The sequence below is a fragment of the Octopus bimaculoides genome, chromosome 1 (assembly GCF_046866305.1).
Source record: "Octopus bimaculoides isolate indiv1 chromosome 1, ASM4686630v1, whole genome shotgun sequence".
Taxonomy (NCBI): Eukaryota; Metazoa; Mollusca; class Cephalopoda; order Octopoda; family Octopodidae; genus Octopus; species Octopus bimaculoides.
This window is the reverse complement of record NC_142928.1, coordinates 195,732,223-195,750,362: the sequence shown is the minus strand read 5'-3', so window position 1 is coordinate 195,750,362 and position 18,140 is coordinate 195,732,223. Positions and strand designations below refer to the sequence as shown.

Sequence of the window (18,140 nt, the reverse complement as noted above, 5' to 3'; positions counted from 1 at the left end):
CAAAAACAAAAGGCATCATTTTTCATTGTTTTCTTTCTTCCAGTGACTGAAGCTGGCTTTGGTGCCGATATTGGAATGGAGAAATTCTTCAACATCAAGTGTCGTTATTCTGGTCTGAAGCCAAGTGCTGTGGTTCTTGTTGCAACAGTAAGAGCCCTGAAAATGCATGGTGGAGGGCCTACAGTCACTGCTGGAGTACCATTACCCAAAGCTTACACTCAAGAGGTATTCTTACATCACATTATTATTATTATTATTATTATTATTATTATTATTATTATCATCATAAGGTGGTGAGCTAGCAGAAACGTTAGCACGCTGGGCAATTTGATAAGCGGTATTTTGTCTATCTTTACATTCTGAGTTCATATTCCGCTGAGGTTGACTTTGCTTTTCATCTTTTCAGGGTCAATAAATTAAGTACCAGTCGTGTACTGGGGTCGATCTGATCGACTGCCCCCTAACCACCCATCCACCTCCAAAATTTTGGGCCTTGTGCCTAGAGTAGAAAAGAATATTACTATTCTTCTTCTTATTATTATGTGGAGGTGCAATGGCCCAGTGGTTAGGAAAGCATAGGATCGCGGTTTCGATTCCCAGACAGGTCATTGTGAGTGTTTATTGAGTGTAACCACTTAAAGCTCCACGATGCTCCAGCAGTGAGGTGGTGGCAAACCCTGCTGTACTCTTTCACCACAAATTTCTTTCTCTCACTTTCTTTCCGTTTCTGTTGTACCTGTAATTCAAAGGGGGCCAGCCTTGTCACACTCTGTGTCACGCTGAATCTCCCCGAGAACTACGTTAAGGGTACACGTGTCTGTACATTAATTTCACGAGCAGGCTGTTCCATTGATCAGATCAACTGGAACCCTCGTTGTCGCAACCAACAGAGTGCTACGATTATTATTAGACAATACAAAGAGAATTTGAACTCAGAACGTAAAGACAGACAAAATACCGCCAAGCATTTCACCCAGCGTGCTAACGTTTCTGCTAGCTCACTGCCTTACAATGGAGTAAATACTGTTAAGTCTTGTGTGTGTGTAGTACCACCAACACCCTTGATACATTTATCAATCCCAAAAACCTAAATATATACAGCATCTTATTCTTAACACCAGATATTCAAGAATTTATTTCTAATTTCAGAATCTTGACTTGGTAGAGAAAGGTTGCACTAATTTGAAGAAACAAATTGAGAATGCCACTTTCTTTGGAGTTCCAGTAGTGGTGGCCATAAATGCCTTTGCGTAAGTTTACTTTTCTTTTTTTTTTTCTTTCTGGTATCGTGTGACAATAGACAATGTCACATGGTGAATGTTTAAAAGTGGTCACCTTCGAATATGGCACAACTTTACCATCTTTGTGACTCTACCAATTTACTTGTACACACAAGTTTTATATATATATATATATATATATATATATATATATATATACACACATATACGGCAAATAAGAAAATGGAGAGACTACAGAAAGACAGACATCATCCGGTAGACATTCCAGTGCGTCTATTTATTCCAAAGCATAAGAAAGTATTAAGAGAAAACATACACATGTTGTAACCATGAGTTACACACACACATGTAGTAATATTACAGAAAAGAGCAAAAGATCAGTTCCTAACGGCCTTTACTGCCAGGAGGCAACGAAATGCTCCATGCCATCTCCATCTCTTCAGTGTTCTGTAGGGATGGGCAGATAAAGTTTGGATGATGAGTGTACCTCTAGGCTTCTTCAGAGGGTCTAAGTGGTTAGGAGGGTTAACACATATAATAAACAGTTAACAATAGGTACAGTGTATTTGTCATTATTGCAAAGGGCAGAAAAAGAATAGGAGCAGACAAGAGACTGTGAGAGAAGTACAACTTATTTAAATGAATTAGGTATAGGAAGGGGGAAAATACTACAAACTTCCCGTGAAGTAATCCAGGATCCATGTTACTTCGTCTGCACAATAACCAGCACTTGGGTTTGAATAATTGGGTACACTACCAGCAATATATTGGATAGGTACTATCCCTTAGTTGGTTGGTTTCCCAGCCTCTAACTCTCGGAGACTGGTGTTGCCATCCGGTTTCACCAGTCCTCAGTCAAATCGTCCAACCCATGCTAGCATGGAAAGCGGACGTTAAACGATGATGATGATGATGATGATGATGATGATATATATATATATATATGTGTATATATCAAGGTGCATGGCTCAGTGGTTAAGGTGCTGCACTCACAATTGCAGTGCATTGTGTTCTTGAGCAAAGCACTGCATTTCACATTGCTCTGTAATCATTTGGACATCTGACATGTGGCACCCAGTTGCACCTGTACAGGTAATGTTGATTTGATGAAGGGAGACAGTTTATGTCTACACAAAACATTTGATCACTATAAACAAGTCATCTGTGTGGTTTTTCGGCAAGAATTTGTCAAACCCTCATACATCATCTAACGACGGGAGAGTCCATTATATATCTATTTCTTTATTGCCCACAAGGGGCTAAACATAGAGGGAACAAACAAAGACAGACAAAGGGATTAAGTCGATTACATCGACCCCAGTGCATAACTGGAACTTATTTAATCGACCCCGAAAGGATGAAAGGCAAAGTCGACCTCAGCGGAATTTGAACTCAGAACGTAGCAGCAGACAAAATACCGCTAAGCATTTCGCCCGGCGTGCTAACGTTTCTGCCAGCTTGCTGTCCTGAGTCCATTATATATTACTTACTAAAAACCTTAGTCTAAGACTAAGGTTTTTTTAAGACCTCTTGATTCTAGATTCAGCTTTCATGCCTGCAATTTCCTCTCTGGTTTTCCTATAGATTCAGCTTTGAGAACTAGACCATCAGCTTATAAGGATTCCCGTGGACAACCAGTCTTAATCTGCTCAGTGGTTGCCTGTAAGATTATGCTGAAAAGCAGAGGACTGAGTTTTGATGGACTCTTACCCTCATGCTAAATTTGTCCCTGAAATCATTGCTGACTCGTCTTTTTACTCTCTGCATCTTTGTCCATGGCTTGTCCAGCCCCAACAGGCAACCTTTAAACACCACATCACACAAACCCCATGTGTTACACACAAATGGTAACTATGACACAAGAGAAACAGCAATGCCATGAGCTGACAAGAGAACCTCTGTGTAGCCGCTTGACTAGCGAGAAATATCAACGATAGTCGATGTCCTGGGGCTTTAAAAGAAAATACAGAAACGTTCAATCAGGGCTGACCTGGAATTAAACAATCACAGAAATCATATTTAAACATTTGAATATATTTTCGTAGTTCAAATATTTTCGGGTTTCAGCGCTTTTCAATTATCTCCCTTGACTACTTTTTTTTCTAATCAGTTACCTCCCTTGCATCAGTTAACACTGTTAAAATGTTGCGTTTTTTTTTTTGTTTTGATTTTTAATGCAAAACTCGTTCTTTTAGGCAAATAATACTTTCGAACATCACAACATCGTATTTTACTTCTTTATAAAAAATTAAAAAAATCCGTCTTCATCTAATAAATTTGCATATAAAAACATTACGTTTTCTGATGAGATTGTAGCACACCTGGTCTCTGTAAACAATAAGTTCATTATTTTATTTTTTGTTTTTACATTAATGGAAACCAGGGGAAAATTGCAAGTTCCTAAGTGAGTTTCTATGTGGATTACTCGCTGCTAGAAATAGCAGTCACATCTCTATCGAATTCCACCTGTACCATTGTTAAAAGACTGCATTGAATTATGTAGTCCACGTGTGCGTATGTGTGTTGCTTTATTGATCTGATGAATCATCTCTTTTACTTGTTTCAGTCATTTGACTGCGGCCATACTGGAGCACCGCCTTTCATCGAGCAAACCGACCCCAGGACTTATTCTTTGTAAGCCTAGTACTTACTCTATCAGTCCCTTATGCTGAACCGCTAAGTTACGAGGATGTAAACACACCAGCATTGGTTGTCAAGCGATGTTGGAGGGACAAACACAGACACACAAACATATATACGACGGGCTTCTTTCAGTTTCCGTCTATCAAATCCACTCACAAGGCTTTGGTTGGCCTGAGGCTATAGTAGAAGACACTTGCCCAAGGTGCCATGCAGTGGGAATGAACCTGGAACCATGTGGTTGGTAAGCAAGCTACTTACCACACAGTCACTCCTGCGCCTGACCATTTTTAACCTATGGATCTCTAGTTTTCTCAGATGGTCCCTCCTAGCCATTAGATGTTTAAAAAACCTAGTTTTACAGTTAAATATTATTAGGAATTGTGTGGTAAGTAGCTTTCTTCCCAACCACATGGTTCTGGGTTCAGTCCCACTGCGTGGCACCTTGGGCAAGTGTCTTCTACTATAGCATCGGGCCGACCAAAGCCTTGTAAGCTTTGTGAGTGGATTTGGTAGATGGAAACTGAAAGAAGCTCATTGTGTGTGTATATATATATGTGTGTGTGTGTGTGTGTGCAGTAATATCAAAAGAAGTTTAACCAGGAAAATAGTTTTTTTGTGTGGAAGATGCACAGGGGCAATAAACACTGAAGATGTACAGATAATAGATTCCATCACATGCTAGTGGGGAAAATTAGAAGTAGTTAATAGTTTCTGCTACCTAGGCGATCAAGTCTGTAGCAGCTAGAATAAGAATAGCCTGGACAAAGTTCAGGGAGCTCCTACCTCTGCTGGCAAGCGAGGGCCTCTCGCTCAGGATGAAATATAGACTGTATGATGCATGTGCGCAAACTGCCATGCTACATGGCAGTGAAACATGGGCCATGACTGCTGAGGACATGTATAGGGTTGAAAGAAATGAAGCTAGTATGATCCGCTGGATGTGTAATGTCTGTGCATACATGACAGCGTGTGAGTGCCTTGAAAGAAAAGTTGGGCATAAGAAGCATCAAACGTGGTGTGCAAGAGCGGCAACTGTGCTGGTATGGTCATGTATTATGTATGGATGAGGACAGCTGTGTGAGGAAGTGCCACTCCCTAACTGTGGAAGGAACCTGTGGAAGGAACCTGTGGAAGGGGTAGACCCAGGAAGACATGGGATGAGGTGGTGAAGCATGACCTTTGAACATTGGGCCTCACAGAGGCAATTACAGGAGATAGAGACCTTTGGAGATATGCTGTGATTGAGAAGACCCAGCAACTAAAGTGAGTTCACAGTCATGCATGTCCGGCCCAGTTAAGAGTACCCCTGATGCGTTGGGTAATATATTATGCTTGAGAAGACCTGTTGAGTCAAATAAAACCAATATCATAGCTGTGGCCAGTGCCCCACCAACTGGTTCTCGTGCTGGTGGCACATAAAATGCACCATCCGAACATGGTCGATGCCAGGCCCACCTGACTGGCTCCTGTACCAGTGGCACGTAAAAAGCACCCACTACACTCTCGGAATGGTTGGCATTAGGAAGGGCATCCAACTGTAGAAACCTTACTTGATCAGATTGGAACTTGGTGCAGCTGCTAGCTTTCCAAACCTCAGTCACACCATCCAACCCATTCTTGCATGGAAAACGGATGTTAACCCTTTCATTACTGTATTTATTTTGAGATGTTCTGTTTCTTTCAATTAATTTTAAATATAACAAAGAATTTAGTAAAATAACTTAGTTATCCTTAAGCTAGTGTTAGGAATGTAAATTGTGACTAAGGTTTGGTGGAAGATTTTAATTCCAAATTTTTGAAGACAAGACATTTGTACAACAGAGCCAGAGCTGGTTTCAGCCGGGTTGGTATTGAAAGAGTTAAATAAGGATGATGATGATGATGATGTGTGTGTCTGTGTTAGATACAAAGGCGCAAGAGTGGCTGTGTGGTAAGAAGCTTGCTTATCAACCATATGGTTCCAGGTTCAGTCCTACTGTGTGGCATCTTGGGCAAGTGTCTTCTACTATAGCTGCGGACCAACCAAAGCCTTGTGAGTGGATTTGGTAGACGGAAACTGAAAGAAGCCTATCGTTTATATATATATATGTATGTATGATGTATATGTTTGTGTGTCTGTGTTTCTCCCCCTACCATCACTTGACAACCGATGTTGGTGTGTTTATGTCCCCAAAACTTAACAGTTCAGCAAAAGAGACCGATGGAATGAGTACTAGGCTTACAAAGAATAAATCCTGGGATTGATTTGTTCAACTAAAGGTGGTGCTCCAGCATGGCCACAGTCAAATGACTGAAACAATTAAAATAATAAAAGACTTTGTTTCTTGTAGAAGCATAAGCAATTCATTGCACACAAACTTCAACAGTAAAATCTTCTATGGACCCTCAAAGGTTAATTTGGACCCCAAAAGGTCATGTGAACCTTCAAAGGTCATGTGGACCCAAAAAGGTCATGTGAACCGTCAAAGGTCATGTGAACCGTCAAAGGTCATGTGGACCGTCAAAGGTCATGTGGACCCTCAAAGGTCATATGCACCCCAGTTGGGGAGCACTGATCTAACCCATACCAGCATGGAACATGGACGTCAAAAGATGATGGCGATTGTTGTTGTTGTTGTTGCTTGTTTCGTGAGCCAGATCAAGTTGCCTTTGGTAACATACATCCTTTTTTTCTTTTTTCTCTTTTTTGGCTAGAATAACGTACCTTGGACAACATTATCCAATGTGCCATGATAGCTATGGTGTGGTTTGAGGAAGACTTAACTACTGTTTCTAGCTGTCTAGGAGGCGTCAAATGACCACATAGGGGCTCCTTTGCTGGCATGTTGTGGTTTGTTGTTGTTTGATGTCAGCAGGAACTCGTATATCAATCCCTTGTCTCTATAATAGTTTAAACTATTTCACATGTGATGTTGTGTAGTTTCCTGGAATGTAACCATGGTAACAGGAAGGATGTGCTGCAGCTGGGATGGGTGTCACAAATACCTGTTTACAATATTGTTGTTGTTGCAGCTGAAGTGTAGTGGCTAGTCTGTCTTCCTTACTTAAATAATAATAATAATAATAATAATAGTAATAATCCTTTCTACTAAAGGCACAAGGCCTGAAATTTGTGGGGAGGGGATTAATCGATTATATTGACCCTAGTGATTCGCTAGTATTTAATTTATCAACCCCGAAAGGATAAAAGGTAAAGTCAAAACCCTGGCAGAATTTGAACTCAGGATGTACAAATGGACAAAATGCCACTAAGCATTTTGCCCACCATGCTAATGATTCTGCCAGCTCACCACCTTAATAATAATAATAATAATAACAATAATAACAATAACAAAAACAATAATAACAATAACAATAATGATAATAACAATAATGATAACAATGATGATAATAATAATAATAATAATAATAATAATAATGATAATGATAATGATGATAATAATAATGATAATGAATTAATGTTGTCTTTTGGCCACCACATAATAATTTTTTATTAGTTTTTTTTTTTTTTTTCAATTCTCATTCCCTTCTCGTAGCTAAATCTTTTGAGGAATTAGAGAGGAAATTCTTAATATGGATGCTAATCCTGTAACTGAGATACTTGAAGGTAAACTTGGCAAAGATTAAGATTTTAGTAAGTAGGAAAGGGGACAGGACGGGACCCTGGTAGCTTCAGAGAAATGGTTTTGATTGATATGCAGAGAAGAGGTAGGTATAAACTCCATAAGCTGTACCCAATGTGAGCTATGGACATAGAAGAGATGTTGTGGAGTCATAGGCAGGCTGTCTAAGGATGTAAGCTTTGTATGTCATACAATCGCTGGAGAAATACATTCTATGAAGATGCTGGAGATGTATTGGAGCAGAACATACAAGAAACACACTGGAAAAAGATTCTCTTGAATACTTGGATGGCTCACAAGAAGCCGGTTTTGTTAGCTTAGAGATGTAATTAGCAGGGGAGGTGGTTGCTTTGAAAGTAAAGCAGCCAGGTAAGAACAGATTAGAAAGGATTCAAAGAGCTTCTATCGTTGTTGGTGACAAAGATCTTTCCCCTTAGAATGATGAGCAGATCATCATCATCATCATTTAACGTCCGTTTTCCATGCTAGCATGGGTTGGACAATTTGACTGGGGACTGGCGAACCACATGGCTACACCAGACTCCAATCTGATCTGGCAGTGTTTCTACAGCTGGATGCCCTTCCTAATACCAACCACTCTGAGAGTGTAGTGGGTGCTTTTTACATGTCACCAGCACAAGGGCTAGTCCGGCAGTACTGGCAACAGCCACACTCAAATGGTGTTTTTTACGTGCCACCTGCACAGGAGTCAGTCCAATGTTTTGTTCACATGCCACTGGCACGAGTGCCAGTAAGGCGAAGCTGGAAATGATTGCGCTCAAATGGTGCTTTTTACATGCCAGATGTTTTTGTGTTAGAACTGAAATGCTGTATGGTTGTGAGTTAGAGAGCTTGAGAAGACTGGAAGATGTCTTCATCATCTTCATCATTATTTAACATCCATGTTCTATGCTGACAGGATCTGATTGGTCTGAGAACTGTTTCATGTTCCATTGTCTGCTTTGGCATGGTTTCTATGGCTGGATGCCCTTATCACCAAGCATTTTACAGCATACATTAAAATAACTTGAATATTGTTTTTCTAATGGATGGTAGCTTTAAATGAAATATTGTTGTTATAAACTAGACAGACACCGGCCATTAATTTATTTAAATTCACTGCTAATTGCTACACTCATGGTAATTTTCTGCCACATGTTACTTTCAGATTAATTTAGCTTTGCTAAACTCATTTGTAAAGACTGAGAAAAAAAAACAAAATCAATGAGTTTATTTACATTATTTACATTTGACAGATATTTGTCCTCATCTTGTTTGTTGTTAACACACCATATGCCCGTGGGCATATGGCATAGTGGTTATGAGCACAGGCTACTAACCCCAAGATTCCGAGTTTGATTCCAAGCAGTGACCTTAATAATAATAATAATAATAATAATAATAACAACATCGAAAAATGCCTCAGGAATGAGAACGTAGGTTCAAAATTTCCCCAAGACACCTGATGAAGGCTGGAGGGTATATCAGCTGAAACGTTGTGTTAACAACAAACAAGATGAGGACAAATATCCGTCAAATGTAAATAATTCCTTATCTCTTAAATATAGAACTTCAGGGACATCAGATTTGGTTGTTGCTTTTGTTGAAATTTCATCAAACATTGAAATACTTTTATAGTTTGGTATATAACCATTGTACCACCACAATCCCCACAACATCACTACCACCACCACCACTAGGTGTTAATGCTGTGGATGCTATATGATACAGCAAACAAATGAAGTGGCCTGTATGTGGTGCCATGACTGGTGGTAATAACACACAAGCGTTTCTCAAATATTGAAAGACATTTTATTAACATATTTTTACAGGAAGAAAAAAAAGGAAAACAAATTAAAAGTATAAAAGATCAAATTATCAAGAAAAAAAAACACACCCATAATTACCTCACCAAGGAAATAAAATTTTTAAAAATGAAGCAAAAAGTGGTGGGGTGGGATTAAGCAGCAGAAGATTAAGGGGGTGGGAGTAGAGCGGTTGTACATCCCAGATCAAATGGTGTGTTTGGCTGTTCCTTGCAGACATGATTGCAAAAGTGTTGCCATGGAGAATGAGCACCCCACCTTGCAGGGCTAATTTCTTAGACGAGCCATAGTTATCCCAATTTTGTAGGAAAAGGAAGGTCATGTTGGATAATGAGGTTGTATAGCCACAGTTGCAAATTTCTTGATTCTGCCTTGACCAGTAGGTCACTAACCTTAAATTTTTAGTCCCTGTCTTAACCAGGGGTCACCAATCTTAAATATCCTATCATCTTGACCTGTGGGTTATTAATCTTAAATGAGAAATGTTTGACCATTTCAGAAGTGACACAGAAGCCGAACTGAAGTTAATCCAAAAGATTGCAGTGGACAGTGGAGCGTTTGATGCTGTTATTTGCCATCATTGGGCAAAAGGTGGGAAAGGAGCCAAAGCACTGGCCACATCAGTAATGAGGGCCACTGATGACCCCTGTCAATTTAAGTTCCTCTACGACTTGAAAGTAAGTTTCTTCATTAAACTTTAAAAACCTCCATATTGTATACAGTTGTTCAAATATTCATCATCATCATTGTCATCTCTATCATTGTCATCATCACTATCATCGTCATCACTATCATCATTGTTGTCATCACTATCGTCATCATTATCATTGTCGTCATCACTATCATCGTCATCACTACCGTTGCCATCACTATCATTGTCGTCATCACTGTCATTGTCGTCATCACTATCATCGTCGTCGTCATCATTGTTGTCATCACTATCACCATCATTGTCATCATCATCATTATTGTCATCATTATCATCGTTGTCATTACTATCATCGTCATCACTATCATCATCATCATCATTGTTGTCATCACTATCATTGTCGTCATCACTATCATCGTCACTATCGTCATCATCATCATCATTATTGTCATCACTATCATTGTCGTCATCACTATCATCGTCATCAGACTGCATCTGTTGAGGCAGATTTCCTTTGACCAGATGCTCTTCCTGTCACCAACCATCGCCTGTTTCCAAGCTAAGTAATATTGTACCCATACCTGGACATTGCATAGTTACGTGTTGCCCAAACAAGGAAACATGAACCCTCACACACACACACACACACACCTCACACGATGGACTTCAATTTACACCTCCCACATCAACTCACAAAACTTTTATCAGCTCAATGCTGTAATAGAAGATGCTTAACCCAGGTGCCATGTGGCGGGACTGAACTCAAAACCGCATGGTTACAAAGCAGGCATCTTAACCACACAGCCATGCCTGTGGACGTGTTTTCCCAGAAGACTCAGAATGGACGACACCACTTGTCTGATGGCAACAGACTGGGACACAGATCGGGCATTGAAGGGGAGGGGACACTGTTGAAGTGGTTGTTTAGCCCTGGGTCGCGCCTGATTGAGTAGGCATTGGATCGAAGTTTTCCAGCTGTGACCAGCCTGTTTCATTTTCAGACACACTATAGAGGAAGATATTTTTTAATGCATCCTCTTCGATTTCTGTTTAAGATGATGGGGTATAATATAAGGGAGATTTGGCTGTTATTTCTAGCCAGGTGAGTGACTCTGTGTAGGCTCCTTTATTGGTTTCAAGGAGAATGGGAGGTGAGAGATGTTCTGACCTTGTTAGGGTTGGCTTTGAAAGGCCCAGCGTAGCGAGGGCAGTTGTCTTTTATCCTCACTTAAACCTAACCTTTATTTTATAATTCAGTAGGTTTAACTCACAACTCTTCCATGACATTCACTCCTCCATATTGCCCACTGTTCAGACGTTATGAAACACTGGCATTCATCTTGCTTCTTCTTCTTCTTCTTCTCTTTCAGTTGCCAATTGAAGATAAAATCAGGATAATTGCACAAAAGATTTATGGTGCTGACGATATTGAGATTTCAGCCGAGGCCCAGGAATGTATCAACCGTTACAAAGCACAGGTAAATCTATCTCTACCTCTCTTTCTCTCTCTCTCTTTCTTTCCCTCTCTCTCTCTTCTCCACTTAAACCATCCACTTAAACCCTTAAATGTTGTGCCCCCAACTTGGGGCTGCTGTCCAAAGGCTCTAACCAGTTAAAGAATTAAAGAATATATATTGTACTGCAATAAAAGGTTGTGACACAAAGTTTTAAATTAAAACATTTTTATCTGGGAATTAAAACCTGTTCATGAATTTAATTTGATGATAACCTCACAATCCATTCAGGTCCAATGTTGCAACCCTTATAAGGTGATGAGCTGGCAGAAACATTAGCACAGTGGGCAAAATGCTTAACGGTATTTCATCTGTCTTTTTGTCCTGAGTTCAAATTCCACCAAGGTCGACTTTGCCTTTCATCCTTTCGGGGTCGATAAATTAAGTACCAGTTGCGTAGTGGGGTTGATCTAATTGACTGGCCCCCTCCCCAAATATTTCAGGCCTTGTGCCTAGAGTAGAAAAGGATATTTTGGTCACTCCAAGGCGGTGAGCTGGCAGAAATGTTAGCACACCGGCTGAAATGCTTAACGGTATTTCGTCAGTCTTTATGTTCTGAGTTCAAATTCCACCAAGGTCGACTTTGCCTTTTATCCTTTCGGGGCTGATAAACTAAGTACCAGTTGCGAACTGGTGTAGAAAAGAATTTTACAAGCCTTTAGGGTGATGAGCTGGCAGAATCCTTTGTATGCCAGGCAAAAATGCTTGGCGGCATTTCATCTGTTTTTGCATTCTTATTCTTTTATCTGTTTCGATCATTTGAATGTGCCATGCTGGAGCATCGCCTTTAGTTGAACAAATCAACCCCGGGACTTATTCTATTGGTCTCTTTTGCCAAACCTTTAAGTTACAGGAACGTAAACACACAAACATTGGTTGTTAAGCGATGGTAGGGGGACAAACACAGACACACACAAATACACACACACATATACAACAGGCTTCTTTCAGTTTCCGTCTACCAAATCCACTCACAAGGCTTTGGTCAGCCTGAGGCTATAGTAGAAGACACTTGCCCTAGGTGCCGCGCAGTGGGACTGAACCCAGAACCATGTGGTTAGGAAGCAAGCTACTGACCACACAGCCAGCCATAGTCGGCTTTGCCTTTCATCCTTTGGGGGGCTCAATAAAATGAGGGTTGATGTAATCAACTCACCTTTTCCCCCCAAAACGGCTGGTCTTGTGCCAAAATTATAAACCAATATTACCACACTTATCTTTAATCAGCCCCTTGTGCCGCTTTGCTTTCTTCTTAGACTACTGAGATCACTCTACCATCTGATTGGTCCACTGAGATCACTCTGCCATCTGATTGGTCTGTTGTTTGCTCAAGTCCACTGTTGCCCAGTTATTCTCATATGATAAATCTGCTCTTTACTGGGTCTATTGTTGTATCTGTCAGCTGATTGGTCAACCATACAAATTCTGTTTTCTGATTGGCTGACTGTGATAACTCTACATTCTAATTGGTTATTAATGAGTTAGGTATATTCGAAATCTCTCTCTAGTACATCTGACCCAAATATCTGACATTATTCTCAGATCTGCAGTCAGAGAGGTAGAAAGAGGAGGTGGAGGTTTTCTGCAGTTCTTCACTCTCTATGGTAACTCATTCTCCTTCTGCTGAAGGCTGTTATGTGAGAGGGTGGGGGGGGGGGGGGTTGGAGTGAAGGGTGGACAATGTTTTCCTTCTCCATGTATTCCTCCTCCTCCCCCATTGCTACAACAAAGCTGTATTAATCTCACTTTAGGACACTGGCTTCTATATTTATAATATTGAAACCAAGTGTTTTGGTTTTTAAACAATGCTGTAATTGGTACCCAGTCGAGATCTAATGCACACACACACACACACACACACACATGCATATTATACAGGGTGGTGCCAAAGTATATATACAGTTATGAAAAAAAGAAAACACGTACAATACTCATTTATGTTTATGAAAAAAATTATAAGTTATGATAAAAGTATTATTAATAATTATGATAAATGTAATTATTATGATTAATGACACTGAAAATATCAAAAAACGAGGCTACTAATTTAATGTGTTAATAATTTTAATGAATTAAGTATCATTGATATGATACTCACTGTATACCAACTTTTGCACCTGCCCCTGTATGTATATACTCTTTTTTTTTTACACTTTTTCTTGTTTCCGTCATTTGACTGTGGCCATGCTGGAGCACCGCCTTTAGTCGAGCAAATCAACCCCAGGACTTATTCTTATAAGCCTAGTACTTATTCTTTCGGTCTCTTTTGCCAAACCGCTAAGTTACGGGGACACAAACACACCAGCATCGGTTGTCAAGCGATGGTGGGGGACAAACACAGACACACATACATATATATACACATATATACGACGGGCTACTTTCAGTTTCCGTCTACCAAATCCACTGACAAGGCTTTGGTCGGCCCAAGGCCATAGTAGAAGACACTTGCCCAAGGTGCCACGCAATGGGACTGAACCTGGAACCATGTGGTTTGTAAGCAAGCTACTTACCACACAGCCACGCCTGTATCTCATCATCGTTCATCATCATCATCGTTTAACGTTCACCTTCCATGCTGGTATGGGTGGGATGGTTTGACAGGAACCAGCACCAGACCTCTGTCTGTTTTGGTAGGGTTTTTATGGCTGGATACCCTTCCTAACAACAACCATCCAGCAGAGTGTATGTATGTATATATATATATGTATGTATGTGTGTGTGTGTGTGCACAGGAATGGCTGTGTGGTAAGAAGTTTGCTTCCCAACCACATGGTTCTGGGTTCAGTCCCATTGCATGGTAACTTGAGCAGGTGTCTTCTACTATAGTCTTGGGCTGACCAAAGCCTTGTGAGTGGATTTGGTTGATGGAAACTGAAAGAAGCCTGTCATGTATGTGTGTGTGTCTTTGTATGTTTTCCTCCATCACAGCTTAACAACTGGTGTCAGTGTAGTTATGTCCTCGAAACTTAGCAGCTCAGCAAAAGAGACTGATAGAATGAGTACCAAGCTTCAAATAATAATAATAATAATAAACCTCTCTCAGAGAGATTTATACAGTAGCAGCACAATAAACTGATGGTATGTTGTCAACTTAATGTGACAGTCCCATGAAAGGGAAGAATGCTACTGTTATTTAGCCCTAGGAAACACCGTTTCCTGTTGGACTTACACATTTCCTATGTCCTTATGTTTTCAGAGTGAAGTATTGAGGCTGATTCATTTGACTAAAAGTTCTTCTAGGTGATGCCCCAGCATGGCCACAGTCAGATGATTGAAATAAGTAAAAGTTAAAAGATACTTGGGTACAAAACAGTAGTTTTTCAAGGGTTGTTTTAGAAGGTCTCGAGGTAATGGATTTAATGGGGGACATTCAGACATACATTAGGGAGTTAAAGCTGAAGCTGAATGATATTGAATGGTGGGTCATAATGTTAGAGATATTTAGGGTCTACATCTATATATTAGGGACCACAGTCATATTTTAGAAGTAAAACTGCCCTGGGTACCTCAGTTGTGGTGTATTTGTTGTGATGTACCTGCCGTGTGTCTTTTGTGTATCTTACAGTGTATTTGTTGTGGTACATCTGATGAATCTGTTGTGATGTTGCAGCAAATATGTTGTGGCGTATCTGTAGTTATCTATTGTAGTGTATTTATTGTGTGATGTATCTGTTGTGACACATTAATTGTGGTACATCTTTTGTGTTACATCATCATCATCATCATTTAATGTCTGCTTTCCATGCTAGCATGGGTTGGACGATTTGACCGAGGACTGGTGAAACCAGATGGCCACACCAGGCTCCAATCTGATTTGGCAGAATTTCTACAGCTGGATGCCCTTCCTAATGCCAACCACTCCGAGAGTGTAGTGGGTGCTTTTACGTGCCATCGGCACGAAGGCCAGTCAGGCGGTACTGGCAACGGCCATGCTCAAAATGGTGTATTTTACGTGCCACCTGCACAGGAGCCAGTCCAGAGGCACTGGCAACGACCTCGCTCGAATGTCTTTTCACGTGCCACCAGAACAAGTGCCAGTAAGGCAACGCTGGTAACGATCACGCTCAAATGGTGCTATTTATGTGCCACTGGCACGGAAGCCAGACAACTGCTCTGGCAACGATCACGCTCGGACAGTGCTCTAAGCATTCCACTGGTACAAGGGCCATCACGATTTCACTTTCACTTGCCCCAACAGGTCTTCGCAAGCCGAGTTTAGTATCCAACGAAGGAGAAGTTGGCATGGGTGCCAGTCGTCCAATTTGGTTCGATTTCGATTTCACTTGCCTCAACAGGTCTTCAACACATCTGGTGCATATCTTTTGTCGTGCATCTGTTATGTATGCAGTAGAATAATGTGTATTCTGTTACATGCACAATAGGAACTGAGAGAAGTGGCCATGTGCCAGGCAAAAAGTTGGAGTCTGAGAGAAAGAGAGAGAGAGGGGGGAAGCTGTTTTCCTTCACAGGGCATTACTTGCCTACTTGAGTGTGTGTGTGTGTGTGTGTGTGTGTGTGTTTAGAAAGACTACTACAGTTACAAACAAAGAAATTATTCATATCTCACTGTTTCACCTTCCTTTTTATCTCATAACATTATCAAGAAATATGGATGACACCCAATAACACATTGCACCACCACCACCAATACCACCACCACCACCACCAATACCACCACCACACTACCACCATCACCACCACCACCAATACCACCACCACACTACCACCATCACCACCACCACCACCATTAATACCACTACCATGCATAATTTACCTTTGTATTCACATAACACCACCGATCCTATGTGTCCCCACCCCTACCACCATATACCACCTGGTGTACCACTCTGGTACACCGCACATTACCCCACCACCACCACTATCGTCACCATCGTCACCCCTCACACGTTGTTTGTGTTTTGTTGTTTGTATAGACAGAGAGAAGAAATGGGGAGGAGGAACAGTCTGGTAAGACAGACAGACAGACAGACTGAGGGACATGAGTTGAATGATTTAAGAGAAAGGAAAATGTGACACACTGACAAAGTGTGGCTGTATGATTAAGAAACTGGCTTCCCAGCCGCATGGTTCTGGGTTCAGTCCCACTGCATGGCACCTTGGGCAAGTGTCTTGTACTATAACCCTAGCCTGACTAATGCTTTCTGAGTAAATTTGGTAAACAGGAACTGAACGAAGACAGTTTTCATATATATCATCTTCATCATTTAATGCCTGTTTTCCATGCTGGCATGGGTTGGACAGTTTAACCAGAGCTGGAAAGGCCAGTGGGGATGCATCAGGCTCCAAATGTCTGTTTTAGCATGGTTTCTATGCCTGAATGCCCTTCCCAGTGCCAACCATTTTCCAGAGTGTACTGGGTGCTTTTTATGTGGCACCATTACCAGTGCTTTATATGTGACACCAGCACAAATGTTTTTTACGTGGCACCATATATATATATATATATATTTATCATCATCATCTTTTAACGTCCGCTTTCCATACTGGCATGGGTTGGATAGTTTGACTGAGGACTGGTGAGCCAGAAGGCTGCACCAGGCTCCAATCTGATCCGGTGCAGTTTCTACAGTTGGATGCCCTTCCTAATGTCAACCACTCCGAGAGTGTAGTTGATGCTTTTTACATGGGAACCAGTCAGGCAGCACTGGCATTGGCCACATTCAGATGGTGCTTTTTATGTGCCACCAGCATGGGAGCCAGTCGGGGGTGGGGAGCACTGGCTCTGACTACATTCGTAAGGTGCGTTTTACATGTCACTGGCACAGGAGCCAGTCAAGGGGCACTGGCATCAACCATATTCAGATGGTGTTTTTTACATGCTACCAGCATGAAGAGCCAGTCACATGCACTGGCATTAATCCACGCTTGAATGGTACTTATTACATGCCACCAGCACAGATGCCAGTTAGGTGGCGCTGGCATCAGCCACAACAACGATTTCAATTTTGACGACTCCCATGCCAAGCTTTCCTTCATTGGACACTAAACTCTGCTTGCAAAGACCTGTTGGGGCAAGTGAAATCGGAATCGTAATTGAACCAAATTCGATGCTGGTGGCATGTAATAAGTACCATTCAAGCGTGGATCGAGTATCATAACTCGGTCATAATGTCTTACGTTTAAGATGATCCCCATACATTTCCCTGAGGAGAAGTTTACATTTTTAACATCAACGATTCCTATGGATCGCATAAATTGTAATTCTTCGAAACATATGTCGGAATAAAGTATGCAGTTATAACATGCGTTCACTCCATTCCTTAAATTTATATATACTCAAATACCCAAAATATCAAGGAGTTTCTGCCTCAAAAACAGGAATTACACCACAGTTATTTTGTGATCTTTGCTACCCTGGTTTCTATTAACCCATTTATTCTATCCGAATTATTATTAATTAGGATAAAATAAATACATATAATTAAATATATATATATATATGTATATATATATGTACTAGCAGGAGTACCCGGCATTGCTCAGGTATTAAATACTTGGTAATGGTCTTAATATGTTCTTCCATTTCTTTCGTTGTATATCTCTTTGAATATTTTTTGCGTTAAGTTGCAAACATTGACATTGAGGAAGAAGTGGTTTTTCCCAAAGTGGCATTTTATTAG

General features: G+C 40.8%; 1 protein-coding gene across 1 annotated transcript in view; it reads left to right on the top strand.

The window, feature by feature from the left end:
- The window catches only part of LOC106869903 (C-1-tetrahydrofolate synthase, cytoplasmic), a 76,443-nt gene that overhangs the window by 50,474 nt on the left and 7,829 nt on the right, over positions 1 to 18,140 (top strand). Inside the window, exons 19-22 of the mRNA XM_014915830.3 lie at positions 44 to 225; positions 1,150 to 1,250; positions 9,833 to 10,010; positions 11,353 to 11,460. Of these exons, the coding sequence (XP_014771316.1) occupies positions 44 to 225; positions 1,150 to 1,250; positions 9,833 to 10,010; positions 11,353 to 11,460 (569 nt within the window). The remainder of the gene's footprint in view (positions 1 to 43; positions 226 to 1,149; positions 1,251 to 9,832; positions 10,011 to 11,352; positions 11,461 to 18,140) is intronic.